Here is a 19,260-nt window from a genome sequence, read left to right on the forward strand (position 1 = left end):
ATAGTGCTTTGATCCCGTCCTTAATTTCGACCTCGAATCAATTCGAAATTGGAGGTTACCTATTTATATACATATATATACACTTTTAAATAGCTAATATAACCGACCGTCGTTGTGAGACACATCTGTTAGCAAAAGTCCCGCATCAGCTTGTACCAAACAACAAAACCGGATCAATCAATTGAATTTTTAGGTTTGCCAGTCTGCACCCGTAAAAATATTACAAGCTAGAGTGTTAGTTTATGGTATAGCTAGTCATAGCTATAGTATAAAAATAGTACAGCTAGGGTTTTTTTTTTGTTTGTTATCGTTACTGGATCGTTAGTTTTCGTATAAAAACCTCTTCAATTGAACAAAACTCAATTTCATTCCAGCTTTCCCGTATCCACCAGTATATCGTCCATCTACGATAAAAACATTCGAGAAGTTGTTTATGTATTTTACTGGTTCACTACATATTTCTAGTAACTTTGTTTTAACGCGGTCGAGCAGAACTCACGAACGAATAAAAAAGCTTTTTGCATTTTTTCTTACATACATTGTACTTTATTTATTTATAGTTGTTGGCGATCCTTAACCGCCTCGTCGGGCTGCAAATGGGAAGGTCCTCAGGTTCTCCAAACTCTCCAACACTTAGCCGTATCTTTTTTGATAAATTTTCCACCGACAGCAGCAACCCATCTCCTTTCATGCTACTCGCGCCTTTTCCCCTTTCATTTTGTCGTATCTGCTGAAATCATTATCTTCGCCTTCCATATACCTCAGTTGCCTAAACGTGTCTGTCTGTATTTCTTAATTAGGAACACCAAAACAATTGCACACTCACAACTTAAAATTCTACCATAGTCCGGATAACCGACTAGGAGACCCGATATGTTACCAGCGGCCAATTTGCTGTCCGCCTTTCTGCCAGAGCGATTTCCGCTTCGTTGTGGCTGATGGTCTGGTATGGTTCATTGTGGCAAAGATCGGCACAAATCTGTTAATTACGCCTGCTATATGTCGCGCCACAAACGAGTTCTCCCTTGCCAATAGTTACCCATATATGCCCTGGGGCATCATTCCCCTAGTTAACAATGCCGTGTCAGCCTGTCCCTCGTTCGAATCGTTTGGGACTAGGTTAACTACTGAAAACTTCAGCTGTTTAAGTTCTCGATTTCCGCATGCGAGAAACGTACTAGTATTCATATTATTACATGGTAGATAATAGTGGCCGAACAACTGGATGCGACTTTTTTCTGTATATAGTGTAGTTCAGGTTCATCTTCACACTTCTACGTAGGTTTCCCCTTTTACCTTAGTCTGCTTTCTTCCTATCGTTCTCATATATCTTCATTATTATCAATAGTAATATTATTATTTATTTTTTTAATAATATTAGTTTTTAATTTCCTATTATACAAATATACAGCCATTGGCTGTATCTGCAGAAAGGAACCAATGGTCGATATATTTCTTCCTTCTGCATAATTCGTCCTTTTCGGCATCATAGCACATGCCACGTACTTATTGGATAGACCATATACCCTCATCATAATCACTGAATAATAATAAGTTATAACCTCCTCTGTTCATCCCATTAACGTTCGTCCTAAGTTAACAGTTGATTCCTGCCCAATAATTTTCTGATCTCCAGAGTCATTGTTTTTCGGCTGATTCTGCTCATGGGTTACCGTTTTTTTGGCGGTATCATGGTGCCGGTAGGGCATACGCTTGTGTCACTGAATGTATATAGTCTGTTAAAATGATCGTAATGTGATCCGATAGTGGCCAAAAGTGTAGGCAAAGCTAGAGGCCATGTAAGAATACAGTGGTAGAGATGGTAATAATAGAACACGCAGTAGTAGCTGCCAATGCATTCTCCCGTTCATGTTGAAGGGCCTCGTAAACGGTCGAGATCGGTGAAGGTTGTTGTTCCGTATGTTGCATATACTCAATTAGCTGCGCAACGCTTCGAGTGCCGCCTGTGTTTTGTATTTTGTTCTGGTCAAAAGCTGGTGCATGTATAGTGGCTAGCAAGTTTGACGTAAACAAAAAACAATTCTATATAACGCGTTCGTACAGCACGAACGGTTCGTCTAACAGCTGCTAGTGCGAACGCAACATTTGCAGCGTACTCAGTCCGAGTACAAATTGGCTTCCCACCCATCTTTCCCGCGTAATATTAAAGACTAGAAGGATTTCTTTTTTGCCTTGTGTTTGCTTGTATTGATCGCCGCTTTTGTTTGCGGTATCATTCTCTTATTCGGTGCTAAGTCAACACAACGGCAGGAGCTTTTGTCGTGTCGGTGGATTTCAACGGTGTTCACCAGTCAACTTACCAACTATGGACATCGATTGATTCTTCAGCGAATCGACCAGTCGATCTGCGTCATCACAGTACCGGGCCCAGCCGCCTACCCACATGGCAACTTCTTGATGTTTTCAAGATCTACTCCTCTAGAACAAAACTCTGCTTCTTGGGTAGTTGTCGTTTGCTTGTCACCACGGCTTCATTACTGTTTCATTTAGTCTCATCATAGTTGACTCGATGTCCTTACAGCTTCTTTCTCGTTATTGTTCGCTTATTTTTTTTTGTGGCGAATTCTAGCCTATCATCTCTGGTACTCGGGCAGCGGCTTGACAATGCCTTCCCGGTAAACCTTGAGGATGGCCTCGCAGACGAACTTGTATTGACTAGCGGTCTGTATGAGCATCGCACGTTGGTCTCGCATCGTACGTGTAATTTCGAGCGGATAGACGGGCTCGTTAGCTTCAATAAGGCACATCGCCGTCTCCATCAGGATCAGAACGCCAGTGCGACCTATGCCTGCGCTGCAGTGCACGATCGTTGGCTCGACCATCGCATCCCGAGCACTGCGCACCCTGGCAATGAACTCCAGGAAGTCCGTGGCGTCATCGGGTACTCCGTGGTCAGGCCAGGCGAGGTACTGCATGTGACTGATGTGCCTCTCCTCGTCACCGGTACCATCGTTACGCACCAACGAGAACTCGCGAAACGCAAAACTGCTCGTTTCCTGTTCGGCTACACAGGATACCTGCAACTGGCCGAACGACTGAGTCTCATAGAGGGACGGCCAATACTTGTAGCATTTGAGTCGGCCCTTCTCGACGAGCGTCGTAAGCATGACGACGAGTGTGCTTTGTTGCTCCCACACCATCTGCCAGAAGTCGATCGCCGTATTTTGTAGCGGACCCTGCGTCGCAATGTAACGGTTGACAATACCGGAGCTTGGCACTTTCATCTGTTACAATTCGACAAAGAAGGAGCACAACTAGTAATGATTATAGAATTCGTCATGAAAAACAAGCACAGCAAGAATACAGTTTACGTCTGTTGACACCTGCGCATACTATGTGCGCCAGTAACTATGCTACCGTATCTTCAACAGTAGGTATCTAAATTGAATGTTTTTTTTTTACTTACAATTACATAGCTGGCATTGATGTAATCGTTGGTATTGCCCGCATCTGTTGTCAGTATTACCCGAGTTTTGTCATCTGAAAACAATCGAGTTAAGCGAACTAAGTTGAAGCGTATATGCTCACGGAATTTGATAAAAAAAGGCTTGACAGAAGTTGATAGAAAGGTATCGACATGTTACAACAATCTCGTTTCACATCCCCTTCTTGGTCAACGTTCTATTGTAAGTCTGCGTTGCGGTTTCTCCAAAAGTACCAATAGCTCAATCCATTGCGGTATATATATATATATATATATATATATATATATGTATAATCATTTTATGCGTTTTCACTAATATTTTAGATATCACACTGTAACAGGGCTAATATTATAATATAGGCTGACTATAGTAAGCCTTATTGTACGATGCAACGATTACCCACAAGGCGAAATGTCCTTATAGCGATTGCGGAGAGCGTTGGCAGCGAGCTTGCTTACATCACACGACATGCCCTGTTTCTTTCGATAAAGCTGGTCAAACTGGGCGACGAGTGCCCCACTATGCAGTCCCTCCTTTAGCAATAACATCGACTCTCGTAGAGGGACACTCGCCGTTCCGGCCACTCTTGGTGACTCCAGATCATCCGACGATAACGGAATGTACTGGAAATCCGGCTCAGATTCGGGATCTGTATCGGTCCCACCTCGTCGAAGCACGAAGGCTTGTGGTCGAACAGTTAGCACAAGCTCTCCTTGCACCTGTGTGGCCTGTTGCTGCTGCTGCGAGGTGTGGGAGACAGGACCCGGAGCCTGTGCTGGTTGAGGTCGCCGCTTATCTTTTTTACGGTGAGGTCTCTCGGCGCTACCGCCCATATGAGCGCTATCCGCAATCCCAGACTCGCCGCTCTGCACTGCTGAAGTCGTTTGAGTGGCGCTTCCCACTAAAGGCGACACACTGCCCCCCTGTGATGTGCAACCGACATCGTCTAGCCACGATGCCCGAATCAGCTTCACCACCTGTTCATGTGTTAAGCCACGAACCTCGCAGCCATTGATTGCAACGACTTCGTCGCCTTCACGCAACCTTGGGGCGGCTTGGTCCGCTGGGGTGTTAGGCGCCACGCGGGAAACCACAATGGCTGAGTTGTTCTGGTCAAGACCACCCTTAACATTGAAGCCGAATCTGAAATGGTAGATGAAGATCATTGTTCTCGCAGGCTACATGCATTATAACAAACATAACGTGGGGTTGGACGTGACAGAGATCACATGTGTGTAAATACAAGAAGTTCTAGAATTGATAACGCAGTTTTTTTTTTTTGTAATTACGAAACCAACTAATATTAATGGTATTAAATTTCATAAACCGGTAAACTACGCTTGTCATGTACTGACTAACTCTTCGTGCAGCCAATGTGTTTGTAATAGCAGCAGTTCAATACAAACATACCTCCCCTGTCCATCTGCCTTAAGCACAATCCTGACGAGTGAGGCTACCCCAATTGAATCGCTACTGGGCGAGCTGAGATACGAAATCGTCGAGCCCGGAGAGTGCAAATCTTTCGCCTCTTTTAACGTTGCTCCTGTAGGCCGCTGTTGACCATTATTACTTGTGCTATGGTTGTTGTTGTCATGACTACTATTATTGTTCTTACCCTTTTTATTACTTATATTGATATTCGCGTTATTGTTGTGACCCATATGGCTGAGATGCGTGCTTTTCCCCAATTGCAAATTACTAGCCGCACTTTTGTTGCAGCTCGTGAAGTTGTTGTTGTTGTTGTTGTTGCCGCTGCTGCTGCTGCTGCTGTTGTTGTTGTTATTGTTGCTATTGTTGTTGAGCGAATCGCTGCCTGCACTTTTATCCAACTGCGCTGTGCCAACCCCTCCAAGACAGCTGACGGCTGACGCGTCCACCGACCCATAACTACCCTGCAAAACGATAGTATCAAAAAAAAAAAGAAACTGGGGTATTTTTATCATCTTTTTCAGCTCTTTTTTAAGCTCTCCGTTTAATCGTATTTTTCAGCTCGATTAAATTATCTTTCTTATTTCTTTGCGATGACGGACATCATGATATAACTACGGCATGAGATATTACTATCTGAATATCGTTGACGATCGTTTTGTTATTAGATTTGTGATCTGTGGCTTGATGACGCTCACAAATAGGCAAACTTTAAGTCTGTATATCAATCAAGCGTTTTAAATAACGATGGAGATGTAATTTTTTTATCGGTAGAAAGCCGCCTTTATAAGTAGACGTTAAACGAAAAATCAAAAAGCTCATACATGCATAGATTTGTCATTATCATAATACATGTCGCTCGTCAATCATTAAACACGATGATTCAGAGCATGTGAGGCGAATGGCCCGTAAAACGTCCAAAGCGTCCCTTAAACGTTTGATCCTTCCAACTTATTCCAACTAGCAAATGCGTCATTGTCAAAACACGTTGACAAGCCAAGCATCTGTTATGATAAATGCAATCAGTGCCAAGTCATAGAAACTGAGTTGTTGAAACTCCTCTACATCTACAGCTGTGTCCGTTACGGAAAAGTCAACCGTTGAAATCTATTGGTAGCTTTCCTACAGTTTTTTCGTCGTTTATAATCGATTTCATCAATTGTTTTTTATTCGTTATTATTCTAATGAGTTATTTCAATAGCTAGATGATGATCGTCAATGCAGTGGTCCCGTATCACTGTTCAACCTGAAAGTTTTACCTATCTAGTCAATTATTTATGATATTGTATTTCGTTACCTGTTGCTGTAAATGTAGATGAGTGTCTGTGGTGACAGCGCTCGATACGTGAGGTTCGTCGATGGCGGAATTGCCTGAAGTCGCCTGAGTAGCCACTTGGTTGCCGGCTAATATGGCCTCATCGCCGTCGGCGTAGTCATCCTCGTCGGCATAGCGCAGGCCGCGGATGGGCTCGCCCCGCACAGCCTGCGGCGCAAAACCCGCCACTGCTGCTAAGTTGGTGCTACGTAAGATGCTCTCCAATAGACCACCGGAGCTCTCATCCGCTTGCACGTTGTTGTTGTTGTTGTTGTTGTTGCTGCTGCTGCTGCTGCTGCTGTTACTGCTGCTGTTGTTGTTGTTGTTACTGCTATAGGAAAAACAAATCGCAGTGACGATACAGTTAACATCGCGATCGGGGAAGTCGGCCATTTTTAAATCTACCCTTGTTTTACATCGATGGCAGCCATTGCCGGCAGTGGCGGCAGCAGCAGCAGCAGCAGCAGCAGCATCAACAGCACCGAAGTTAACTGCGACTTTGCGAGGAGTCCGTTTCAAAAATGGACTTTTAATAATGAGTGCGGATACTTGATTCAAATAGCTGCAACCTTTTCTATTATCACAACATCAACCATAACTGCTTAGTTCATCAACCGATTTACTAGACACCTCTTAGTCCACTCGACACGGCACCGTCGTACGAAAAGTCTTGATAACACAACGCACTATGATTTGTTCCAGTTATCAGCTCTATGCCAACAATGCGATAGAAGCTCAAGTTTGTCTCGAATCGGCTGTCCGCGATTGTTCAGCTTCTTGAATACTCAAGCAACATAAGTATCCACGTCATTTATTACCTCGAAAAAGCTACCGTCACCACTTTCGCTGGTTCTAAAGCTGGCTTTAAACTACCGTCTAACGCTCGCAGCTGTTGACGTACTTAATACAGCTGCTGTGACTCTCGGTGACTACACGAGGGTCGGCCGCCCGCGTAACACTCTCCGCCTTCAAAATTGTACTTGTAGTAGCTTTGTTCGACATTCGACACGATGACCGCGGTCACCGGCGCTGATCCGTCATTAGTTGCATTAGCAACTCCGTTGTCTTTTGGACAATGAGGATTCTTGACCCGTTGGCGCCATCTTTTTTCTCGGCATGCGCTCGCCACAGTGGCCTTATCACTCGCTACGCCGCTAGCGGAGTCTACAATCATCACCATGGTGACGGGCCTATACTAGTCGGGCTAAAACTGAAGTTAACATTGAACGAAGGCACGAGCGAAAATAATAGAAGAACTGAAGGACCTCTTTTTTTTTACATATATAGTATAACGTACGAGTTAGCTGTTCCCCGTAACAAGCGAACCGCACCGATTTACGTCAGCTACCTTTGTCCGTGGTTCATAGCGAAACAGGGACGAGTCATAGATAATTAACGTTGTGAATCAATAGTACAGTCTACCCGAGTAGTTGAAGCCTATTGTAGGAGGAAGATGGAGACGGCCTCAGGCACTTAGGTCAGTCACTGTGTAATAGTAATGAGGATAATACTGCTACTGATAACTGTGGCATATTGGACGCCTACGGTGCCATTAAAGTCTGGTAGTCAGCCGAATGGTCGTGATCGGTACTCTGTATGTTCACAATTGTGTCAGCATGTGCTATAGCCCTATGGAAATAAATTCGTTCTGTCATCAGCTGCTGCTGCTGCTGCTGCCGCCGCTGTCGTCGGGTCGTATGTACCTCGGCACAGAAATGGCTGGATTGTCGGAGTGAGTCGCTGGCTACTCATAGGCTAATTGTGACTCATCATCGATGGACATCATTCGTTGTCTTTGGTGGTCACGGCGCCGTTCGTCGTCGAAAACCAGGCATAACATATGCCACGGCGGATAATGAAAAGTACCGTGCCCCGGTCAACCAAGCATCGCACCTGGTTTCGCCACCGGCATAGGTAAGACACAGTCACAACTGTATGATAAACATATTTCGTGAGAGTCATAAGTCAATAGTAACTGAAGTGTAGCCGACCATGACCAAGTTCAAATCAGGCCCAACTTCAACCTCAAATGCTTCAGGTACCACCCTACTGTTCGAAACACCCTACTAACTCAAAGTGCAGTCTCAGTATCACAAATAGGACGAACTGTCTCAAACTAAATTCAGCTTCTTCTTCTTCCTAAAAAATTGCGGATCGGAATAAAAACAAGGAGGTGTATAACAAGCGGACAGCAAGGTATGATATACCCAAGTTGAATTAGTATTACTCAAATTTTATTATATTCCTTCCGCAGACAAACACCGATCGGTGTCGGTGGAGGGCCTGCCGAATCGTATCGTTGTAGGGGCCATCAGTTTCATTGGGTGTTATTATAGCCCCGACGGCCATCAGGAAACTAATCATTCTAACGGTATTACCGCTCCGTCTACGGGCTTGTAAATGGGAGGTCCGACAGATGCCCATCTGTCGCGCTGATCTGTCACAATCATTGTCAACCTGACGACTTCGTCGTGCTTCATGACTTTGATACAATAACGATAAAACATATATCCACTATCGCCTTAGAAAAACTGCTGCTTGAACTGCACTAAACTTAGCGATACGTCACTGAATGCACAAATGAATAGCTGTTCATTATCGTCACAGTCATCGATCTAGGGGTAGCACTGTATAAAAGGCGCGACAAGTGCATGGCAGTTGCACATCTATATATACATATAGATTTTTTTTTTTATTTGTAATTGCACAGTTGTAGGTGAGCAAATAAATAAAAACGCGGGGACGATTGGTCCAAAACAGGATCCGCCGATATGACCGATACTTGCAATGAAGTTCAGGAAGCCCCCTAATCTATGAACGAATCGTATCTTTTACGGCCCGCACAAAACTAGTTCACGCGTTTACTGATTACTTGATATTATTGCTGGTACTGGCCCGTTGCCCTTGCCGTAAGGATCGGGCTCCTTTTCCCTCTTCTTTCCTCCCAATCCACGCGAGACTCGTGATTAAATCGCCAATATCAAAGTAATACAGTCATCATAGATCGCCGAATTGCTGCGTCATACTCTGGGCTTGGTTACGCGCGATAAGAGTCGCGTAAGGGTAAGTGCAGGCCGCTTCGGTAACGATGCCGCAAAGAAGAATGAGCCTAAATAAATGGATCCAGTTCGAGAGATAGAAATAACAGTCAATTTTAAAGCGGAATGACCTTGCAGTCAGAAATCTGTCAGTTATTTCCATGCCAATTAGAGAATATTTAGTTTTAAGGGCTCCATCCTATGCTCGCATTCGGAGGGATCGAACGGTGGGTTGTCGCTGGGAAATTAGATGCATCGTTAAGCTTGTGCCCTGGGTGCCGACTATTGCAAGTTCAGCTGAGTGCTTCTGTACGTATTAGATGTGTGTATATGTAAATCAACAGAGAACCGCACTTCATCGCCTCGACTCATCGTCTTTGCCGACTGCTCTCTTGAGAAGCGATTACTCGATGAATCATCGATGACGGGGTCATACCGCAAGAACTATAGAAGTCTAATGCGTCTAGTTAGCACCGACGGGCTATGATTGAAACTTTAAAGGTCTGCTTTTATTTGCTTATAGTCTTTCGGCGAGAAAGACCGACTAACGCTGCTGGCACCATTGCATAGTGGTTCAGTGTCGCTAAGGGTAGGCAGAGCGTAGAGAGAGACCCACGCCGTTGCAGGGAGCGAGATGTTATTTTACCTAGAATTGATGATTTCTGACTAATCGTGTATTAAACAAATACTCGTTGGCAGATGCTACATCTATGGGGTCTGTCCGATTATGGAGTCCATTTTTGTATGGGCTATTGGTAGACGGTATTAAGCTGCGATTACTATAAGGCGACCTAAGGGAGATCTGAGCCATGCGGCTGTTTCTAGGTGCCGATAGAGCACTTGGTCCGCCGCTAATTACCGAAGTTGATATTCGATAATTAAACTATCCGATAATGAAGAAAGGATTCGACGAGACGAATTCGTTTGGAAGTTGATAACAGTTTGATACAGCGTAAATCCAGTAGTGGAGCATGAACTATGAAGAATGCTGACCATTTCGTACATCTGACTGTTTCTGTAATTGTAGGGGTAGTCGTTCGACATAGGTGACTCTCGAGTTATGGAAAGCTGTTCAATTCCTACTGGTAATCTAAGAGGTCAAAATAAACTGTAGTAGATAGATGGTGAATTAGCGTCGCACCATAGTTCCAGCAATGCCAGACAAATCGCTCAGATGATATTACGCCGAAGGAGATGAAATGGCCAGCGTATCCTTTTAAATATCCAGAGAATCCGAAACACTTACGGGAAGTTCCAAGCAATACGGTCAACTAGGGGAACATTTATTATATAGCTCGAATTGTTCATGTCACTTAATGATCCTCTTAGCTATTTGGGTTCTATAAAATGACAGGCGATAAACAGGCCATAATTATATAGGCTAACGTATACACTCGAGGAGATCTATTAGGGCCGAGGTCGGATAGTTGCTACTGCAAATTACTAATTTCATTGTTATTAACTTTTTTTTTTCTAAGTTGTTCGAATGCAAGGAAGCGATCTGCATTTCTACTCGTTTAAAGAAGATGCTTCGTTGGTTCAATTAGACAGATCCGTATCGATGTCAAATGTAGTTTACCATTAGCTTTTCCAAATTGAAAATGAGTATGTTGATTGAGACCCCTACAATCAATAGGACCACTAATAATGGTCCTAGACTTCGGAGCATACACAGGAGGCATATATGTAAGACTTGATCCACAAGCGCATTTTTCAAGCTAGCTTAAATTCTGACCCACGTCCAGAACCCGCATTCTATAAGAGAAACTATTCTCGAAGACCAACAGCCGAATTTACTTAAACTGTAGAAGTTATTAAAATTCTAACTTACACTAACCGCAGTTGTAGTTTAAACGCTACATCGAATATGCCAAATCATTTTCATTGCGGATTCCGAACTAATCTATAGGGTTTTCTCATATCATTTATCTAATAACTCTTTATGGCTGTCGATAACGGTGTTAGATGAATTATCTTCTTAGCCGTACTAGAAACCGTGACGGTTAGGATGAATAAATCTTCGAATGACTCTGATGGCGTTAATTAAAAAAAAAAGACAACTAAGAAGATTGTACTCGCCTAGCTGTTTGGCACTTGTTGACCTGTTGACCATTGTTGCTATTACTACCATTGTTACTGCTGACGACAAGGCTTGGCTGCGGAAGCTGCTGCTGTCGGTTGGCGGTGTCAAGAGGGCCCGCCTGTGCATCAATCCACGCTTTACGTGGCGTCAGCGTCCGGCGGGGGTCGTCTTGGACCTGCGAAGGCCGCGGATGACTCTGGTGACCCTGGCCATAGCTGACGAGGCCGTGTGGCCCCTGCGCTCCGGCACCGACCCCGCAAGGGGGTGTTTGGACATGAACTCCCGTGGTACACATATAGGCCCCTCTCCCTAAAAGGAAAATGTAAAAAAAATCACACAAAGAAAATTCGAAGAAATAAAGCACCTGTTTACGCCAGAACGTTGCGTTTTAGGTTAGCTTCGAACAAATAAGTGACAGTTATAACGCTAAATGAATTATGGGTCGATTTGAAGCGGCCTATGTTTTGCCAGTTCTAAATTTTCTTGCATTTAGGTTATCTGTAATAGCATAAGGACTTGCCCTTCACAGGTGGCTGTTGTTGTAGTTGTTGTGGTGAGTGTTGCGGTTGTGAGTGCAGATGAGTTACGTGTGTCGAAACTACAGCTGTCGTGACTGCTCCGGCAATTGGAACCTGTTGGAGAAGCTGGTTGGCAGCTGCATGATGAGTTGACTGTTGTTGTTGATTGGTCCTTGGATGAGTACTTTGTCTCGAAGGCGTCAGCGGTGTCCGATGATGAGTATGCGGTTGAGAATGACTCCTGACGTGCATCGTGACAGTGCCGCTGCCACCTGCCGTGACGAAAACATTCTGACTGTCGGTATTGTTGTTGTTGTTTACCGTGGTCGTCGTAGCCCCTCTGCGAGGACTCGTCTCCCGGTTCTTCGACCTGTCCGAGCCTTGTGGAGCCTGACTCCCAGCGTTCTGGGTAAGATGAGAGAGAGAATGCCTGTGAATCACCTGTGTTTGCGAGCCCTGTGAATTCGGATACGCCGGACTCAAGGCTGAGGCCAGAGACCTGACAGGGCCTCCACTGGTGGCGGTAGTGGTGGATATAACGACGTTCTTCGATGCAACGCCGGAGGGTAGGGAGTGACCGGGAACCGGGGTATGATGCTGATGAGGGGTCGTCGGGATGGTTGTATGTTGTTGCTGCGGTTGTTGATGATGTGAAGTGTTGTTGAGCTGGGGCGTGCTGCCGGCTGGGGCAGAGGGGCCTAGCATGTTTGGGGACCTGCTCGATGTTTGGTCTCCATAGCCGCGCGTCCACGATTCGGCGCCACCCATTGAATCTCTCTCTTCGGGGCAAGCGCCGCCTTCTAAGTTGTTCGCTAAATTGTCCATCTAACGAAAATTAAACAACAAACACTATGTATGATATAATTATTATTATATATATTAATTAGTATATATAAACTATAGAATGGTGTTATAAGATATTACGGATTAAAGCAGCAGCCAGGCGATGAATCTCGGACATGGCCTATTCGTCTGAGGGTAGTATCTATGGTAGTTCAAGAGAAAAGAACAGCAATGTTCTAAGTCTGCTTAGAAAAGATGTTTAAATGCAAGCATAGTTTTACCAAGCACGTTGCCACGACAACGAAGCGACCCCACGGGATATATTTAACTTTTATTGTAATCAATTATCTTCTTATTTATGAAATCCTGAACGTTGAGCGATTACCGCAAACAATCTAGGAGCTGTACGAAGCACGAATCTGCCTAATTTGTCGAATAGTTACACTCCTACGAAATAAGAGCACTAAATATTGCCAGCAGTAGCAACGCTCACCATTTGCCGTTGTCTAAGTTCGGCCTCACGCATCGTTTCGAATGCACTCCGGCCAGAATAGCGGAACTTACTGCCGATGTGGAACAGACCAAGGCCGCCATTTAGCTGGAAAAGTCGACGTGACGGCGGAGGTCGGTGACTCGTTGACTGCAGTCGGAAGAAGGCATGGTGTTCAACACATGACTGCCATAGATTCTTGCACGACCGGTACGATTGCATGTTAAATCCTAACAGTGAATCGTACTCTTCGTCCTGTTAATATTAATATGATATGCACAATAAAGTAAAAAAGACGCAGAAAACATAATTGACAATTTTCATTTTAATATTTGGGCAGCGCCCTACAGAGGATAAAATTAGTTTCATTTAGGTTGGACGTCAACGCATCTCTCACTTTCAGGATTTTTGCTATACCACCGTAAGAATAACTCTGTAGGAGAGGGAAACAACGACCGTAATGCTTTAGAAACTTACCAATGGGTTAATTAAGCCTAATTAAAGACAGCAACGTCATATTATATAGTTTCATTAAACAGACATTTAATATGAAACACTTACGCCGTGTGGAAAAGACGTAACAGTAATTATAAGGTACATAGACAAAATATTGTTTTAATTTTCTTAACAAATATGACGCCAACTAAGTAACTTGATAAATGCTTATAAAATAACAGAACCAATGATAACTTATCAAATAAATCTATTTGGGCTCGACGCAACTTACCCCTTCTCTTCGAAGTTGAATAAAAAATTGTTTCTTCTTGAATGAAATTTTAATGATTTTAGCCCATGAAAACGTATTCATCTTAATATTATTCTGGAACACGACGAGACCCTGTGATGTCACACCAAGCTGAATATCGGCCTGTTTTGAGTCCTGAAATGCACCGATAGGGTATTTGACGAGCAGAGGTTAGACTTGCATTCATTCAATCTTAGAATTCGGCTACTGTAATCGTGACGAAACGTTATGGTATCGCATCTTTGAAGCCAGCGTTATTGGCTAAAGTGATTACAGATTCAGCTGTTTGCAATCTGGACAACAATACCTAGTAGACAATTCTTTAATAGATTAAGGTAGATATCAGATCCTAGATGTAGGCTAACTGTAATATGAAAACAACTAAATGAAAAAATAAAAAGGGGCTGTTTTCAACGGAAAACTGGGTATAGTTCCCAACAGTTTTACCCACAATATAAATGACTCATTGTCTATTCCATTGTGCTCTCATATCTATTGCCCTAACTTTATGGCACTTTCACCTATCCCGAAATTTTGTTGTATTGTAAGCTATATTTTTCAACTCCTTTCTATTCAACTGACAGTGTTTCGAACGTTGTTTCCAGACAATCTGCTTAAAGAATGTGTCCCAATATGTATACGTAGGTAATACATAAAATAATTACGCACACAATACCAATGTCTTATCACAGCGTTTGAAATGTCCGCAATAAATAACGCACTTATAGATTTATTTGCACAACGTCACTGCGGTAGCTGGGTGCCTTCTCGTTCGTTATAAGCGCAATGTTCTTATCTAGGAACCAGCCGTCGCAAAGGGATCGACCTAGTGAAGGCATCGAAACTTGTTCCATCTATCTTAGCCCGTATGCGGGCAGAACAACAGCACGTGGAACAAAATACACGCTATACAGAACCACGTTCGGCAAGAAACGTACGGCTGCCGAACGACTACAACGAGCCTGAAAAATACTTGACGCGTATGTGTGTGTGCACGCGCTTAAGCGGCGCGTTAATTCCTCTCCGTCCTAAAATGGCTTTGGCCTGCCAGTTCCCCACAGCGACCCGTCGGAGCGCGCAGAACCCCCTGTCTGTGCGCTTACATTGAGATCCACGGTAAGTATCGTTACAGTGTAGAACAACTAGCTAAAGCACCACGGAGCACTTACTTACATTTGGGTGAAGCTGTGAGCCCAAGACAAAAATATGATAACGTAAAGCATCGATAAAAACGCGACGCAAAAGCAATGGCATAGTGGCGGTAGCAGTACACGAGCAAAATTGTTAGAATGATTCAAAAGAAAGTAGCAATGGGAATGCCAACGGAGCTGGGACAATGGCAATGTAGTAACTCTGTTCGCTGTCGTGCGCGAGCTCCCTGAAGAAGGGGAGACGATGGGAAGGAACAGGAGGTAACAACAACAAAGGGTTAAGTTCTCCGGGGTCTGCGGTGGAAGGTTTCAGCTCCCAGGGGGGGGGGGGGGGTCAGGGTTAAGTCGAGCAGGAGAAAGATGTGCGCCAGCAGCGGATAGCGGATTATTTCAGCTTTTACATTAGCAGGACGCGCCTATCGCAACGGATTTCAAGTTTTTCTCTTGGGGTGAAATGGAAACGACTTTCTGCTCTGCCCCAATAGACACACATTTTCGGCAAGGCTTCTTTTCTCAACGACACACTTCGTCTGCCTCTAACGCTGCCAGTGCCCCAACTTGTCCTAACGATAAATATCGAAGATCCACAGTATGACAGCTATTTCAGCTCGCCGATTTGGTCGCTCGTCGTTTAGCGGTCTTTAGCGGAACGAACTATAAAATTTTCGTTCGAATGACAGCGTTGTTAGCTGAACAGTAATGCAATGACTAATGGTTAGTGAAGTTTTGGTAGAGATCTTCCACGCCAATTAGATGGCGTAACCCTATGAGCCATCGGGTTGAGGTTGTATGCCAAGCAACTATCTCTAACTTAATATTCCGTTCCGGACATACAGTATCGAAACCAAACATCGCCCAGGCTAAAGCTCTGGCTAGATGTCTAGTGTCGAAAATCAAGTGCTATATTGGGGTAGAGAAAGCATGAGACAGTGCTGACAAGCAAAACATTATGCAAAAAAAGAACGATCTTCACGTTCATACTTGTCTTCGGGAAGTGAGCCTAGGTGCGGCATTCGCAATGCTCTCAAATAGAGATTGAGCAGGTGAGGACTTCAACAGCCTTTGCTGAAGGAAGAGACCAGACGAACAAACGGGCAGCAATTAATTCCGTGAGGAAGATCTGTAAAGAGTGATAGCCTAAACAAAAGCTAGCGACCGATATCAAATCGCTGATAGGACGAAGCAAACGGCTGAAGGCCCGAGGGAACCAAGCAACAAACGATAGAAATGCACATTCTAATAGGCTGGGCAATCCATAGAAGATAAGCACGAATACTATAAGATATTTAATAAAACTGACATAATAATTCAACGGACAAGCTGGTCTATTAGCGATTTAAATGCAAATGTCCACTTGCAACAGATACACAATTGCTCAACAGCGGCAAAGTAATAACAAACGATATATTACTAAGACGAATATCGCAACGAAACCCAAACTAAATAGGCAAGCAATAGACAAATGACGTAAGCTATAATAGCAGCTATGTAAACTACGGGGCAATCACCTGTGAAGCATAGGACTGCATGCATTGACTTACTTCTCTCTCTGTCTCTCAGAGATACTCTCTGAGAGAGACTACTGACAAACAAAACACGAATAGACAATTGCAAATAATAACAAAGAAATAAGCAAATTTTCTAACGAAAACTAACTAACTAACCATGCAAAGTGGGTTGATGAGATCGCTCGAGAGTCCATTGCCAATCAGCTCAATGGCAGGTGCACTCTCTCCGGCCACTCCTACTCCAGGGAATCCATCGTGATGCTGCTGCTGAGAGCTGCTACAGTTATCCTTATTATTCCCTATTAAGATCATGCCACCGTGCGCACTGTCCCCAGCAGCCGATTGTGGGTTATGTTTACTAACGATAAACTCGTCTGACGCGTTGGTAGACGCTCCATACGCGCCTATGCTATTAGCGCGGGTTGCGGTCGCCAGCTGAGCGACCATTCGCGGCAATCGTCGAATGCTTTTACGAATCGACTGGCCAGCTGAGAGCACCGCTCCTCGCGAAAGACCGTGCCGCCTCAATCCGAGATAGGGCGGATGAAGCTGACCTTTTGGCGATTGATTCTGATCGTGCTGGTGCTCTTGGCCAACGCCATGCGTCACATGATCACTATTGCTATGACTGCCACTGTTCAATTGTACGAGATTAGTGACACAACTGTTGGACACCTGTTTAATTCCTATTGCTGCTGCTGCTGCTGCTGCTGCTGTTTTTTGTGTCTGATGTGAGTCGTTAGCATTGATATGATTATTGTTGAGTTTGCCATTTGGAGCAGACGACAAGGCTGCAGCAGGTGAGGGATGCGACGAGGAGTGTCGCAGATAGCAGGTGAGGTGTTGGGCTGACCCGGAGGAATGAGACAGTTGGACATTGCATGAGGAGGGGGTAACGAGCACGATACCTGCTGGGTGGGAACAAGGAGGTGATTCATGATTATTGTTATTGGACTGAGGTGGAGAAGCTGCAGAGGCATTACAGCAGATGGATTGTTTCGTTTGGTGTTGTCCGGGAGAAGTCGTTGCGTTGGGATGTAGTTGCTGTTGCGTTTTGCCGAGATGCTTTCGGAGAAGCAAGGGGCTTACCCGAGCACGATGCAGGTCCACGCCATACATGTCAAGCCTTTTCGCGTGCGCCAGAAAATTGTACTCCGCCTCAGAGGGGTATTGACCCCTTTCAGTGTAGAGAAGAATGATATCGAGGACGCCGAGAGGAGAAGAGGACAATGGAACATTTACGTTAGTGATTCAGCTATAGATGACTGTCAACAACGAGTATCATTCTACTACGAGAAAACGCAATGCATTCTGCAAAAACGCAGTCTATACACGTAACAACCATTAGAATTCACAAAAAACTGAAAAAAAACTCCTCTAATTGTTCTTTATTAGTTGAGGCTGCAGTTATCGGTATAATATAGCAACGAGTGAATATTGAACAGCAAAGAAAACACCATAACTTCCAAGATCTGGTGGGCAATTAGAAAAGACGAACTTACCGGTGCATTCGATGTAGTTCAGCGATTTTGGCTTCAAGTTCTTCAGTCTGATTCGGAACAAGACGCATATCTGCCAGGTAGCCGTGCAAGTGTTCATCTGGGTTATAATCACCCAGATCCGCTGAAATTGGTTTGTCAACAGAAAAATTAACAGGGTTTTATTATGAAACGCGCGCCTGCGTCGACTGACCATGCGTTCCATGACAAGCAATATAGTAAAATACTATTCAAGTTACTACAATTGGTCATAGATGAACAGAGGCTTATTGTCAAAAAGCTCAAATTTTGGAGATTGATTATAAGATAACGTTTCTAAGACGGAGCTTTCCCTATTGCTGTTCAACAGTTCACGCAGAGCAAACTCGTCAATAACGATACAGAACGTGCAGGGCTTGGACGCTGTTTCTTGACCAGAGCACCCGTTATGTTCTCACGTTTCTGTATTCCCAATCTTCGGATCAAAAACTTACTTTTACGTTATTTTACCATCTTACAAAACCGACAAGGCGATAAATTGAAATTTCTTTTGTTTTGGAGTTCATGGCAGAAACCGCCAAAATTATACACCAATCATAGGAGCGTATAGTATTAATCCATTGCGTTTACCTAAACAAGCAACAAAATATATATATATATATATATATATATATATATATATATATATAGTTAATGTACAAATGCAGTGAGGGTAATAATTTTCTCAGATTTACCAGCCAGGCCACAATAATCGTCTAGCTAATTATTGTTACAGCTCGACTGAGTCTTTCGTCCGTGAACCTTGGCTCAGTGTTGAAAAGAACCTTGCAACTAATATTAACGATTTCAAAATTGATGTCCGTTAGCGGAGAGTGAAATCTGCGGTTGTGTCATCCGTCAACCAGCCTGAAATAGGCCAAACTAGATTCGAAGGCTCAACGGTGCATAAATGGAACTTCCCATACAACCCCTTAATTCTCGTTATGTATGCTGGCCTTGGCAAACCCATCGCGCACTGCTCCGCGTGCTTGACGGTCGCTGATTCAGCTTATAGGAACGACAGAACGCTTCACGGATCATTTTGTAAAACATGCCGCTCCTTCATCTGTGACAGTGCTAACTTCATTGAAGCTATGGAATGACAATGGTGGCATATATATCGCGGTCCACCGAGCATGTGAACCTCGTTCAAAATTAACAGGGGATTTGCAGTGCTAAGTAAGGACTAATATTCTAGATGCAGTGTCGTAACTTAGCAGAACTGGTGTAGTTATCAA

The 19,260-nt window shown here is 44.1% G+C and overlaps 1 protein-coding gene across 7 annotated transcripts in view; it reads right to left on the bottom strand.

The window, feature by feature from the left end:
* Positions 1-515: 515 nt before the first annotated feature.
* The window catches only part of Ptpmeg (protein tyrosine phosphatase Meg), a 60,752-nt gene continuing 42,007 nt past the window's right edge, over positions 516-19,260 (bottom strand). For 6 of the 7 annotated variants that reach the window (XM_086971858.1, XM_086971853.1, XM_086971869.1 and 3 more), the window contains 11 exons: positions 18,008-18,128; positions 16,662-17,682; positions 13,829-13,981; positions 13,105-13,356; positions 11,831-12,653; positions 11,307-11,619; positions 6,172-6,520; positions 4,857-5,338; positions 3,850-4,589; positions 3,428-3,501; positions 516-3,245 (listed from right to left, as the gene is read on the bottom strand). In XM_086971858.1, coding sequence (XP_086827984.1) covers positions 2,595-3,245; positions 3,428-3,501; positions 3,850-4,589; positions 4,857-5,338; positions 6,172-6,520; positions 11,307-11,619; positions 11,831-12,653; positions 13,105-13,356; positions 13,829-13,981; positions 16,662-17,682; positions 18,008-18,128 — 4,979 coding nt within the window. In that variant the 3' untranslated portion in view covers positions 516-2,594. The remainder of the gene's footprint in view (positions 3,246-3,427; positions 3,502-3,849; positions 4,590-4,856; positions 5,339-6,171; positions 6,521-11,306; positions 11,620-11,830; positions 12,654-13,104; positions 13,357-13,828; positions 13,982-16,661; positions 17,683-18,007; positions 18,129-19,260) is intronic. The other variant, XM_086971870.1, reaches the window with a different exon arrangement.

This window comes from Varroa jacobsoni, unplaced genomic scaffold (genome assembly GCF_002532875.2).
Source record: "Varroa jacobsoni isolate VJ856 unplaced genomic scaffold, vjacob_1.0 scaffold_140, whole genome shotgun sequence".
Classification (NCBI taxonomy): Eukaryota; Metazoa; Arthropoda; class Arachnida; order Mesostigmata; family Varroidae; genus Varroa; species Varroa jacobsoni.